This window comes from Typopeltis vanoorti, chromosome 11 (assembly GCF_054136105.1).
Source record: "Typopeltis vanoorti isolate ZY-2024b chromosome 11, IOZ_Tvanoo_1.0, whole genome shotgun sequence".
Lineage (NCBI taxonomy): Eukaryota > Metazoa > Arthropoda > Arachnida > Uropygi > Thelyphonidae > Typopeltis > Typopeltis vanoorti.
Genome location: NC_143559.1, coordinates 16,835,258 through 16,849,528, shown reverse-complemented (window position 1 = coordinate 16,849,528; position 14,271 = coordinate 16,835,258). Strand labels below are relative to the sequence as shown.

Genomic DNA, 14,271 nt, shown 5'->3' with positions numbered 1-14,271 from the left:
ATAGGAAAAATAAAAAGCATGATTAGTTATGTATTTTCCAGGAAGGTGTCAGCCCTACAGAACTAACGACAGGGATGTTCAATTGCACCCTAGTGATGACACTGCTGATACGAAATTAGAAAGAATGCCCTTGAGAGAAAGAGGGGGGGGGGACAAATGCGTCAGGTATTAGTAAACAGCAGAATAAATAATTTGCTTTGGTCGACGTATATTACTTTAGAATTGAAATAAAAAAAAAACCTTGGACACTTTGTAAGACAAGATACGTCCCTCAAGAAGTAAAAATCTTTCCTCATTCAGACGTTTGCCCGTGCTTTACGGTGAGATTCGAAGCCTTTTGCAGTAAATACGTAACTGCCTTTTATTAGCTCAGTTACCGTGGAAGAAATTTTTCCGTTTTATAGCAAGAATCTCCTAGTGAAAAATGTAGGACGTACATAAGATGTGAAAATAAAAAGTAGGGCATATCTGAATTCATAGGATAATTATGTAGAGTAAATAAATGTAAAATTTGTTACCTTTTAAAAACTGACTTCAATTTGGTGAGGATATTATACAGCGAAAGGTCAAATTAAACATCGAATAAATGACAATAAACTTAGTTCCAATTTGAGCAAACACTTGAGCTTAATTTTTAATTATCAATTATTAAATTTTTAACCAGAAATTAAGGAATCGTAAAGCCTTCAGATGCCGAAATATGTTTTTATGTTTTAACAACTTCATGCTGCCTTCAAAGAGTCGCTGTACTTAAATCGGATAAGATAAAAACAGCCTAATCCTCCTTATTGAAAGGAGAATCTAATGACCATACGGAAATGCTCGCGATCACCCACTCAAAAAGATATTTTCGAATCCAATTTCCCGAAAGTGTTATGAATTTCCTCTGGTCATCAAGTAACCCTCTAATTTTCTATGTCGCAACTGTCAAGCTTATTTCCGTCATGTGTTTCTTTTGTTTTCTTTGTTCGTATCATTTAAAAGCACTAACTGGATCTCGCCCAAGATGCCTCGTACACAGGAATAAATGGGAAGCTTTAAATCAAGTTAATACTGAGATTAGCTGTCTTCGATTATACTGTTTTCTTGTGGGAACACAGAATCTACTATTTCAGCTAGAAACCTGCTAATTTGCAAGGATTCATTCAGGATTTTCTTTTGCAGAATGCAGAACTTAAGTTCCCTTTGATGACATCGTCAGTAAATTCTCAATTCGACGCAGATTTTGCGTTCGTTTATGACTTTATTTCACGAAGTCGTTTTCGAGTTTTACACAAGAATGCATTTTCTCGGTAACGAAACTAATTCGCAAAGGTTGATAGCAGAGCTTTCTGAAAAGATTCTTTTCCAGATACAATTATAAAATGTTGACGGAAATTACTTTGAACGGGGAAATTTCCAGCGTGTTTCAGACAGGATTATTAAATTGTTATTCGTTAAAACATATTTTTCTCAAATTGCAACAAGCGACAACCATGTGTTTACTTTCGATTATTAAATTAATTTAAATTTTAACAGAAGAATGTTTTGGAACACTAACAACATACTTTTAAAAAAATGAAGTTAACAGAATCTAACAATTCATCTCGTTTCTCACTTTTTATATTACTCGCATTTTGCTCACAATCTTCAAGATACATTTAATTTGTTTCTCGCTGAAGTCTTTCAATTTTCGCGAAGTTAAATAGCTGTAAAAGAAAGATTTTTGGATTTACCTTGCGTACACAAGATATAATTTTCCGATGTCTTCCTCCAGCGGCAATACATTTATTAATCCCCAGTATTCGACGGAAGGAAGAAAAGTGACATGGCATCGACCTCAGAACACGAACGAAATTCTCAAGAGTATGAAAAAATAAAATAAAACAAAAAAACTTTGATTTCGACAAAAATCATCATCCAAAGAACCATTTGCAATAAACATGTTGCATCCCATAATAATAAACGAAAAGCATTCTGCTTAAATGCAACCACGAGGGTTAGCAATTACACCACACAAATTCCCAATATTTTAGAACCTATTATTTGTGCTTTTCATTCCTACAAATTTAGATATGGTCAGTGTTCTGAAACAATTCAGAACAAGGTAGTCCAAAACTGCCTCTTCACCTCCTGGAATCTCACTGGTCACATCCCAATCGCAAGCATGATAGTTCGGTCATACTGTATTTCTTCTCCCCTTAACTATCCCTCGTACTATTTTATTGCGTTATCGCTTTGTCATGTAGTAAAATATCGAATGTCTTACTGAAATCCATAACGAATCAGTCTTTTTTCTTTACCCACTTGTGCACGTAGTGGTTTTGTAAAACTCGATGTAGCTTAAAAATATCAAAGCGCTTTACATCGATTTTTACTAAGGTCAAGTCTCATGAGATAGTTACAAAAATAACCTTGTTTGTCTCTATGTATTTTATGTTAAATATTAATGTAAATAGCCCTATTGGAATTGATTGTATTTACTGTTTTAACTAAAGTTTCTAGAATGTCGAAAACAAAGGCAATGCTTTGCCATCGGAACTTTGTATAATAGCTATGTATAAGAGCACAAGAAAGTTGTTTACAATTAAGTGTGAGAAAATTGTTTGCGAGCTCTGCGTATGAACACCTTCAAAGTTAGTATCAAAGAGATCTGCTAGTTTCAGAGAAGTTTCTGCTGCCCGACGAGAACAAGGGAAAAAAGAGTACACGGAGGAGAAGAAAGAAAGAAGAAACCTTGCACCAAGGGTTTACAACCCTTGATGCAAGGTCCCGAGAAGACGAAAATAAAAAGGGGACTGAGCCGAACATCGTGAGGAGAGTCCATTTCCAGTTGCCGAGAGAGAAGAGGCGAGGTCCAGTTACTGAAGCAGGAGAGGTGAAACGCTGTGACCGAAGAGAGCCAGAAGCAGTCGGACCCAGAGGAACAGACTTTACAGCAAAAAAAACCATGCCAGAGGAAAAAATTGGGAGAACAGCCGATGCTAAGTGCCAGTCGGATGTCCTAGTACTGCGGGAAGTCAACTGAAGCCAAAAGCCGCAGAGTGATCTTCAAGCCTGTATGCTGAAACTTCTTGCCTGAGCTTTTGAGTACCGGGAAAATTGCAGTCCAAGACCCGCTGATATTCCGACGAAACGCCCCTGAAACAAGACTCTCTGGACGGAATCCTAAGGCCTGTGATGAAAGTAAAACCATAGTGACTTTGATTCAGGACCTTTGGAAGGTGTCCTGACAAAGAGCCACTGTAAGTGTACTACATCCTTTAATGTACATTTTTTGTAATCTGAGAGATATGTCATAGATGGACTGATAAGAAATAGTAATAAGAAATATCTATAAGAGTCCTCTTATTTGTTGTTAACTGGAATATAAATTGTAAGATAACTTGCCATAGCTTCTAATTACTCATAAAGAGAAGCTATGGCAAGTTATCTTACAATTTGATTTTCTTAAGCAGAGAAGTAACAGAGAAATTTACATTGTATAGTTATTTAATATTGAAAAGGGAAAGTTTGTTTCTTTATACCAAAAGTATAAGGATAGATAGAGAGAGAGAGTAACCTCCCTATCACTTATTTAATGTACTTCGTTTTTATAGTAAATAAATGCGTTTTAATTATATGTCAATAGAGTGCTGCCTGATTGTTTATTTTACAATGAACTGTTCCTAAATAAAAGCTACCTTGTGAGCGGGAAACCAAGTAAGATAGCCGAAGTTTAGTTAAGTGCAAATAGCCCACGACTGTTTGTGCAAAGTTTTACTGAAGGAATTTTTGTTAGAGAGAGAGAGAAAAATCAACCGGCCGTATTACTGAGTTTTATGCCAGCTAAAGATATTAGTGGCGCAGTCTCAATAAAATAAATTTTCTAGTATCCATAGGCATAAGACTCGTAGTGCGAAACGTAGATAAATTAAGTACGCAATAGTAAGATGGAATAGTGAGAATAAGAAAGGAATATATAACATTAATAATAACGGTGGCATATAAATAACAAGAAATAGCAACATAGTATTACAGTTTAATAATGTTTTAAGCAGTGATATATGTGCGTAAATGACTTGTATTTATTACCATGAGATAAGCAAAAAAAAAAAAAAATATTACAATTTTCGCAAACAAAAAAGGATAGCACGACGTAAGAAGGGGAACCATGCTCGCCAGTTTGGTCATCCACATTCTGCACCATTAAAAGTTTTCCATTTTGGCGATAGGATTTTTACCTTTACGTATAGCTGTAGTATTAACTAGTGTCACTTTTCACTTCAGTAAGAACTTTATCTTCGTAACTCCTGTTGTTACAGTAAGTTTAACATATGTTCGATACACCATCGTCACTAAATTGAATCATTTTAACGTGAGTACATAATGCAATAGGTTAACAGGTCTCTTTCTTTTCATCGCCTACTTTTAATTTTATCTGCCTATTAACAACAATAAAATAAGTTAGAAACAGTTTAATAATTCACAGCCAAACACTAAAACACACAGATGCAGCGAGCAACGACGTCGTAAACAAACTTTTAGCTTACGAAAACTGCACATCCGTTTATTCATGGGAGCTTCATGTTGTTCAAAGCGTCGTATAAATGGACATTGATCATAATTGAGCTGATCATCGTAAAGCGAAGCATTGTGATGCGGGGTATTGTATGTTATTTGAGAATTTTCTCCTGGTGAAGCGTGATAAACAGGACTTCCCCTTAATAAAACATCTTTGTAGGCCGTCCTCAACAACACCCCATTTAGGTCATCACGGATCTCTCACTTACAGGCATGTACTTCTTCATTTCCTTATTCTTTATGGATTTGCAGTAAATTTGCACTTCTCACTTACCGGGAACATCCCCTAATTTTTATTAAGCCCTTATGAAGCCTTATTTTGTATGAAGTGAAGTCGAACTATGACGGTTCGACTATCTCTCTTTTTTCTTATACCCTCGTAGTCTGAAATTTCACACAAGCGAAATTTTTGTTAAGTTCACCACAGTTATTAAAATTCATCAAAATTCCACCCAGAAAAGGTTGTAAACCTATGGTATATCGGTTGTGTACGGGAGTAAGGTTTAATAATTAATCTGGAAACTGTTCTAATGACCAGACATGGAAATTTTAAAGCCACTTAGGGCCTCCAATAATCAGTGTGATAGGCTCACACTGGACGATGAAACCCAACAACCAACAACGATGAAAACCATCAACCAAAAGCCTTGAATCCATAAAAGATTCAAGGCTTTTGGTGTCAGAATGAGTGAATTAAGAATAAATATAAGCAGAGTATGAAAAAGTTGCGAAGAAACAAAAATCCGGAATCCTAAAGGTATAACTTCTTAAACACTTCCCATTTATCATTAATATTTAGCCCACTCGTTATCTTTTTTTCCATTTACTTTTCCTCGACCATTTCCTTGGTCTTTCGGAATATCCCAGGAAAAGTGCGATCCCGTGCCTGGAGTTTCCTAATACACATCCTGCAGGAAAACTTCGTGATTGCCACTTGCAAGTGGCTTCACAACCTTGAATGCTAGTGACTGGATTATTTCTTCGTGAGTATTAAGTCCGGTGTATTCTCCTCTCACTGTACGTGTTCGTTCATTAAGAGTCGTGTTAAGAGATCAAGAAAAGGTCAGGTGCGCGCCGAGTAATGACAGTTCTCGATGAATATCAGAGTAATGGATACTATACAGTATTTTGCTGTTCATTAACAATTATCGCCTTGTCTGTAACAATCCCATTCCTCACCCTTAAACTTGTTGAATTAATAAGTTCATTATCTCACCACAAATTCATTAAAGTGGAAATTTCCTCATGGAACTCTTTTTTTTTTTTTACTGATCACAGCATAACTTCGCCGTTGCTGTTGTCTATTACGTATAAGTGACGTAAGATCTCTATTCAAATGTGAACGTTATTAAATCATATAACTGTCCTGCTCTGCTCTGGACAAATTTTATTGAAATTCGGTGTCTCTATCAAACTGCATCCTCTCGGTTTTGATTTCAGTCTAATTATTTATTAATGATTTCGCAACTTATAATAACTCTTCTTTGGCTACATGAATTGTAGTATTCAGGAACCCTGACAAAATATCAGTAATCAATTGTGGTTTCATTTAGACCATTTTTAATGACTGGAAACGATACAGACTTATATGATACTAACAAGTGTTGCTTTTGGAATTGCATCTAAGGCCGTGATGTCTATTAATGTCTACGTCTGTTCTTTGCTAGATGGCGAAAAAAAAAGTTACAAATTTCTATGGAGAGAATAAGAAAAGAAAATTGAAAATCTTTTGTAAATATCCTCTGCATCCTAGACAGGATTCGAAACGAGATCTCGCCTACCAGAGGGCATCGTCGTTACTTAGTTTATCACCCTTACCGAATGTTTTATAAGTGAAAACCCGCTTAAGGTTCCATGTTTTGATAGTTAAGGATGCCACTATACGACTACACAGTAAAATATTGTGAAACTGGTTATAGCAAAACAGTGCGTTTTAAATAGTAGATTATTTTTACACTTTTTTTAAACGATGTTGAGTTAGAGGATCTTAAATGAAGGCGATGAATTTTTTTCTCGATAACTCGAAATCAGTTGCCTTTGCAAAGAAATATTGGCCTGAGAACACGGGCGTAAGACGTGTGTTCTCCTGGCCACAGGCCGTAATTCCATATTGTTTACCAAACTGACCAATTAAAGTACAGTTGAAGGGGGTTGTAGTATTGAAAGGTGTACTTTTAAATGTGAACAAAACTACCATTCACTCTTACCAGAACAAAATCCACCTGTGTGTCGGTAATGTCTGTCGTAAATCTCGCTTCGGGCTGACAGATAGTCAGTTCAACTTGTCTGGTTGATGTAGGGTCATGACCTGTTCCACATTTGCAGTATTTAACTTACCTTTAAATTAACAGGGAAGTCCTTGTGTGTCATCAGATGAGTTTGGAGTATTTTTAGCGCGCTAAGCAATTACCTCCCGCTTCCTTCCTTTTGCCTTCAGAGAGGGAAGAAAAAAAAAAGTCCTGTCTCTCCGCCTTGAATAAATGTTGCTGTCTTTCTTGCCGCTACTTCCCCCTCGTAGGTGTGGTTTACGGCTGTCTGCTACCGGGAGCTCGTGACTTTTTACGGCTTTCGTCTTAAATAAATCATTCTTGCTTGTCTGGTATTGACAAGCTGAAGTAAAGATATTGCACACCAAATGGAAAAAATATGTGTTCTAAACGATGTCTTTTTTCATCGAAGATGGGAGAGCGCGCCTTCTCTCTTTCTTAAGAACTGGATCTTGAATGGAAGTTGGGAATGGAGAGGATATTAAATCTAAATTTTTCTCCCTTCTCTAGGGAGAACTGCTGCATTCGATTCTCCACCTTATGGCAGCATCCTCTTCCCTCCCCCAGTTCAAAGATCGCCCCCAGATGGCAAGCATGTCATTAAACTTCTGCATGGAATTCCTATTATTCGTAATTCCATTTGCACTAGATTGTTATGGGGTTTATTTATTACACTGTCATCGACAGACATCGCATAGTATTTTTATGTTATGCGGTATCCGTTTCATAATCCCCTGCAAACAGCTTGTAATTTTACTACTCAATCGGAATACAGGAGTCCATAGTTAGTGTAAGCTTTGACTTGCATAGTTAAGTAACACTGATATTCGTCGCATATCATCATGACGAATCCAGAATGTTGTTGTAAATACTGACTTAACAGCTCAGCTCATCTTGATATTCAGCAGAAGATCTGAGACACTAACAGTCTTATCTGGGAGCTACTAAAATATTTTTCATTTCCTAGTCAGTCTCGTAGAAGGGTGTTGTTAATTCTCACATCTGAAACTGGTTAGATATACAAGATCAGGAAACTCCAACTTTATCGTAACTATCACGTTAGAAATGATCCTTGGAATATGTACACTAAGGTGCTTTTATTTTAATCCCCCCTTCCAACCCCCGAAAATTTAAGTGATATTTGTGTTATGTTTAGGAAGCCTTTTTGCATCCAATAGTATAGTACAAACGCAGTAATAATTTAATGTTAAAAATGAAAATATATTACTTAAATTCCTGTGTATGATGATTTGCTGACAACTTTCGTCATATCGCACAGTTTGACCCACGTGTGTATGCTACACTATTTTGTAACTCATTGCTGCTCTGAATAAATAAATTTATAATATTAAAAAAAATTCCCTTCACTGACATTATTTCTCGTTGACGATAATTCACTGATTTCTTTTCATTTTTGCTCTCTTCCTTAGGGATCGGGGAAACTGCCCTGGTCATTTTAGAGAAACCAGACTCTACTGGGCAGTTGAAGGAAGGAGGCGAGCTGGTCCTGCGATGCAAGGTCGAAGGCAGTCCAGAGGCACAATACGAGTGGTTCCACAACGGCAAGCGCTTGTTACGCAATGAACGCGTTTCCTTCCACGATAAACAACTCCACCTGACGGGACTGAAATTAACAGACAATGGCGTTTACTCTTGTCGGGCAGTAAATGAAGTAGGAGCTGTTGAAAGCACGGAGAACTTCCCCCTGGTGCTTCCCAGTAAGTGAGTTATTTGTTTTCTTTGTGCAGTGCCGTCCGACTTCCCACAGCAGCCGCGATGTCAACACCACGTTCTATTATGTTCGTTATTCTTTGACGGCAGCCATCAGTTCCTCTTCTTGGTCGTGCGCATGCCATCTCTGTCAGGCTGTTCTAGACAGAGATTCCATATTCCCTTTAAAAACATGACAATCGACCTTGCATTTCATACGGTTCACTTCGTTAGGTATGCTTAGCATTTGGGTCTTATTTATTTTCAAAAGAGCTGCAGTGTTCTTATCAAGTCACGTGACATTTTCTCTGAACAGCGAAACAAAGAAGTTTGTGTTCGGATGCAGTCACATCTGGTGAAACATGTTTTGATGTGTATACGGTAATGCCATGTGTTAATTCATAGTAGTGGAATTACATAGGATCTATGTATTTTAACCCTTCCAGAAGTCACCCCTGTTTGTAGACATGCTGTACTGATTGCAGTTCAACACCCCCATTTATTTTATTATTATTTTTTCTATTATTATTATTATTTTATTTTATTTATTTTTTTTTTTTTGTGGTTCCCACCCACGAAAGGTTATTAGTATTAACCGTGGATGGGATAAGGATTTTTTCTTTCATTTTTATCATTTTTTTTTCTTTTACATAGTCCAGAAATCCTGCTCTAGAGACCAAACGTGGAACTTTTCAAGCCACTTCAGTGTAGCGGTGAAATTCATGTCCCACCTAAAGACAAACATCCATGCCCACGGCGGGATTCGAACCTGCGACCTGTTGGCTGGAGAACGTATCCGCTCTCCAATAAAGAGGTCGGCCAACCATCCCTTTTGTTAGGGAAAGTGTGTTGTAACTTTCGTTTTATTTATTGAAAATATCTTTGCCTTGAGAGCTGCGCGAAGAGAATTTGAGAAATCTTAAACTTTTTTTTTTTTTTTTTGCATACATTCATGCAAAATTTTGATGCCTTGGGGAAAAAATGAAAATATAATCCATTAGACAAGTACTTTCCAACATTTTTGATCCCCAGACACCCTAGTTAGCTTTTTAAAAGTTTTAGAACTCCTCTTTCTTTTATTAATTCCTGTATGCAAACAAGGAATTAATTAAATTTTTAGACAAAAAAAAAAACAAACAATAACTTAACTTTCATTTCGCTGCAAGCAAAAATATTTTTTTAAATAATAATTGGTGCTTCTTTCTACTCTTAATTCTTCAACAGACCACAGCCTTTCTCGCTTTTAAGATTTGTCAGTGTAAACCCGCCCCCTCCTCCCACCACTCACAAAAGTAAGGAGTGGAAAATTGCCGCAATATCATCATATCAATCTTTCCAATATATCGCGAATTAACTGGTAATATACAGGAAAACCTGCGAATTCTCTCAAGATTATCTAGATCTACTTGCCATGCATGGACTCGAACAATATATTAATGTCCCCACGAGAGAATTCAATGGTGGTAGATCGTGTCTAACTCATGTATTAGGGAGAACAAGCAGCAGTTCTGCGCCAATCTCTCGCGGATCACTTTTCAATTGGTATTAAAGTGCATTTGCAAGTACAGCACAGAGTTAATACAACCGAAAACATTCCATACACAACGGTTGACTCCAGAGTATTGAAACGTAACTTAAGCACTGTCTCCTGGGATTATATAATGACGAAAACAAATATTGATACCTCGTATCATAAATTTATTGCAATATTGAACAATAAAATACAAGACTCAATTAAAGTTAAAATAATAGACAAAATGAAAGAAACAAAGCCCTGGATTCCACAGGAAATCACACTACATAAAAATTAGAGATAAAGTGTATAAAAAGTTTAAAAAATACCTGCACAATCAATATTATGAACACAGTTTCAGGTACTATAGGAATCTGATGCATCATAAATTAAAAGAAAGTAAAAAAAACGAGTACTACAGAAATGAATTCCTAAAATGCCAAGGAAACCCCAGAAAACAATGGAAGTTTGTGAATAAATTAATCGGTAAAGATACACACAAACAAAACCTCCCCATACTTAAAGATATTGATAGAATAGAGAAAATGGAGACAGGATTAGCTGAAGAATTCAATAACCATTTTTGCCACAGTCAGTGAAAGCATTCTAAAAAATGCCAAACCCACCCCTCAGAATTGCACTCTCAAGAGACTTGATAACTCTATATATATTTTCCCCACTTGTGAAAACGAAATCAAAAATGTTATAGCTAGCCTAAAAACAACCAAAACTTCAGGATTCGATGGTATTAACACAAACATTGTGAAAGAATGTCAAATGTGCATCATAGAACCCCTAATGTACATTTTTAACTTATCACTGATGACAGGCACGTTTCCATCAGATTTTAAGAAAGCCGTAGTTGTATCTATTTACCTAAAATAATAAATAAATAAATAAATAAATAAATAAATAAAATAAATAAAAAATAAAAAAAAATGAAAATAAAAATAAATAAATTACAGACCGATCTTTTCGAAAATATTAGAGAAATTGGTAAAAATTAGAATCGTGAAATTTTTGGACAAAAAAGAACTTATTTTCAAAGAATCAATTTGGGTTCAGGCAAAAGTTTGGCACAGAACATACTTTACTGAACTTCACAAACACCGTTTATACCTTGACGAACATAAACTAGCATTAGCAGTATTTCTAGATATTCACAAAGCTTTTGATTCTGTATCAAATGAAACTTTAATAAAAAAATTAGAAGTCATAGGAATACGAGTTACTGCCCTAAACCGGTTCAAAAATTACTTAAATGTCAGATCACAAATTGTAAAAATAAACAACAGCTATAGCAGCTCCAAAACAGTAGACCACAAGGATCTGTCCTGGGACCAATTTTATTTAATATTTATATCAATGACTTCTGCTATCTTAAACTAAATAGTGAAATAAATACTTTTGCAGATGATACAGTACTAATTTTCTCTAAAGACACAGCCAAACAAATGAAAACCATCGTGAATGCTGATCTTTTGAAAGTAACAAATTGGTTCCAGTCAAACAAACTCAGTCTGATTGTCTCAAAAACTAAATATGTAAATTTTAACCTGCGAAATACAACTGGCAAAATGAACTTCACTGCTCAATTAATTTTGCACGATTGGAATTGCAGGACAAATTCAAATTGCAACTGCGAGAAAATAGAAAAAGTCAGTATAATAAGTTACTTGGGATTAAAAATTGATAGTAATTTAAGCTGGAAACCGCATATCACCGATGTCGTAAATAAAGTAAGGATTATGTTAAACATACTTTACTACCTAAAAAGATTCTTAAATTTAAATGTTCTAAAAATATTATATTCTGCCTAGATTCAAAGCACACTACAATATGGTATATTAAGTTGGGGAGGAATCTATCGCACTACTCTGAAACCTTTAGTCTCGACTCAGAATAAAGTAATTAAAATCTGAACTAGAAACAAATATAAGGATACTGCAATGTGTAATAAATACACCATACTAAACATACTATCCCTTAGATATTTATACGTCTGTAGGGTACTATTATTCATAAAAAACGACAAGGGATACGTAAATATCAAACAAGATACTTTCCTTAGTATAAGGGCCTAAAATATTTAGTTCCAAAAGCAAATAAAGAAGCAATACACAAACATTATACTTATTTAGCGCCAAAAGTATTCAACATACTACCTTTTAACAATAAGAAATGAAACTAACCCAAACAAATACAAAACTCTAATCAAAGAGTATTTATTTTCCCACAGAAATGTGGAAGCTCTGTTCAAAATAATTGTATAAATTATTGTTTTTAACATATTTGTATTCAAAGATCCAGTCTTGTGTAAAACGTAAAATTTAAATGCTATTTAACTGCTTTGTTTTATTTTGTTCCTAATTAATTGTTATGCAACTTTCTCTGTATGATCAAATTTAATTTATCTGCGATTTTATCATGTAATTATTTATAATAATATGTAATATGTATATTATATGAATGGACATATGTATATATAATGAAAAGGCATTACGTTAATTTTTGTAACTTTATGCATATCGTAACCTGGATGAGCTGTTGCTCTTAGGTTACACATATGATTTTTAAACATTTTGTACTATGATAGGAAGCTTACAAATAAACATGATTTTTTGATTTGAAAAAAGAAAAAAAAATCGATATGCGCAATAATCAGTTAGCGCGATTGAATGAAATGATACTATTTCCCGCTTTAAGCGAGTGATTAATCAGTTAACGCGATTTTTTTACGTTATGCGAAATTTTTTGTCGCCAATCTGCAGCGAGTGAAAAAGCTGGAAGTCATGAAGAGACACGAAAGTGGCGCTAGTAATACAATGATTGTGCGAGACCTGGGATACAACGGGTCTACAGTTTGGACTATATTAAATAAGAGCAAAGAATACAAAGTACAAGGAAAAGTTGCTACTGTTTCTTTAAGCATGCAGATCATCCGAAATAGAAGCCGTTTAATGATCGAGATGGAGGGTCTTTTATCACTCTGGATTGAGGATTATAAGCAAAAAAGAATACCTCTTAGTACAAGGAATATTCAGGTAAAAGCTCTCAATATTTTTACCTCATTGAAAGAGACCAAATTTCAAGAGGAATATGAAAGCTTTACTGCGAGTTTAGGATGGTTTGACCGTTTTAAAAATCGAACTGGACTGCATAACGTAAGAATAACTGGAGTATCTGCTAGTGCTGATAAAGATTCTGCGGCCAAGTTTTCTGAAGAATTGCAAAGGATAATTGAGGAGGGTGATTATGACATTCAGCAAATATTCAACGTCGACGAAATTGGTGTCTTTTGGAAGCGTATGCCGACAAAAACTTTCCTAGCTAAAACTGAAGCATCTCAAGAAGGATACAAAGTATCTAAAGATCGTCTTACGCGTTTATTAGGGGGCAATGCAGAAGGCGACTTTAAACTCAAGCCTCTGTTAGTTTATCGCGCGAAAAATCCAAGATCTAACATTATTGAAGAAATCAGCACAATTGGAAAAGAACTTGGATTTAATGAACTGGATAATGAAGATGTGGGACACTTGCTCGATTCCCATTCAGAACAGTTAAGCGAGAATGATCTCCTTCAACTAGAAGCACAACGTGCATATGAAGAAGAAGATAAGGAGTGGGAACAAGAAGAGAATGTTACGACTAAGAAGCTAACTGCAAAAGAACTTGGGCTAGTTTCCGATCATCTTGAGCATGCTAAGGAAATTTTGTTTGATGCTGATCCTAATATGGAACGAAGCTTCGAAGTCCGCCGAATTCTTGATAAAGCGTTCGCCAGCTATCGCAAATGGCATGACAAGATGAAAAAGTCGAGCACGATTCAAACATCTTCACTTAATTTTTTTGTAAAAAAGTAGTTCAATCAAATGTTTAGACATTAAATAAAAATGTAAGCAATTGATTTTTATCAACTTTGATGATTTTATCCTCTAACATAGCTTATACTGTAATCCCCCCCCCCAAATTTACGCTAACTGATGGATGAATTATAATTATCCCTATGATCATGAAACTCATTTAGATGGCGCTATTTAATTATGAAAACGCTAAAAGTTAATAATAATGTATCTGATATTTTGATTTATCGTTGAGTAAAACTGTAATTTGTTAAACATTGTCCAGTGCATGCTGCATATTAACTATTTACATGCATTCATTCATTTTTGGTTGAAATGGTTTTTATTCGATGTCCATGATATTTCACTTTTCTTACCCTGTTATCTCTCCCCAAAA

General features: G+C 35.3%; 1 protein-coding gene across 2 annotated transcripts in view; it reads left to right on the top strand.

Annotated features, from left to right (window-relative positions):
- Positions 1-14,271, top strand: part of LOC150101332 (inactive tyrosine-protein kinase 7-like) — a 340,607-nt gene that overhangs the window by 229,187 nt on the left and 97,149 nt on the right. For both annotated transcript variants that reach the window (XM_090400047.1, XM_090400046.1), the window contains exon 3: positions 8,240-8,527. In XM_090400047.1, the coding sequence (XP_090256173.1) occupies positions 8,240-8,527 (288 nt within the window). The remainder of the gene's footprint in view (positions 1-8,239; positions 8,528-14,271) is intronic.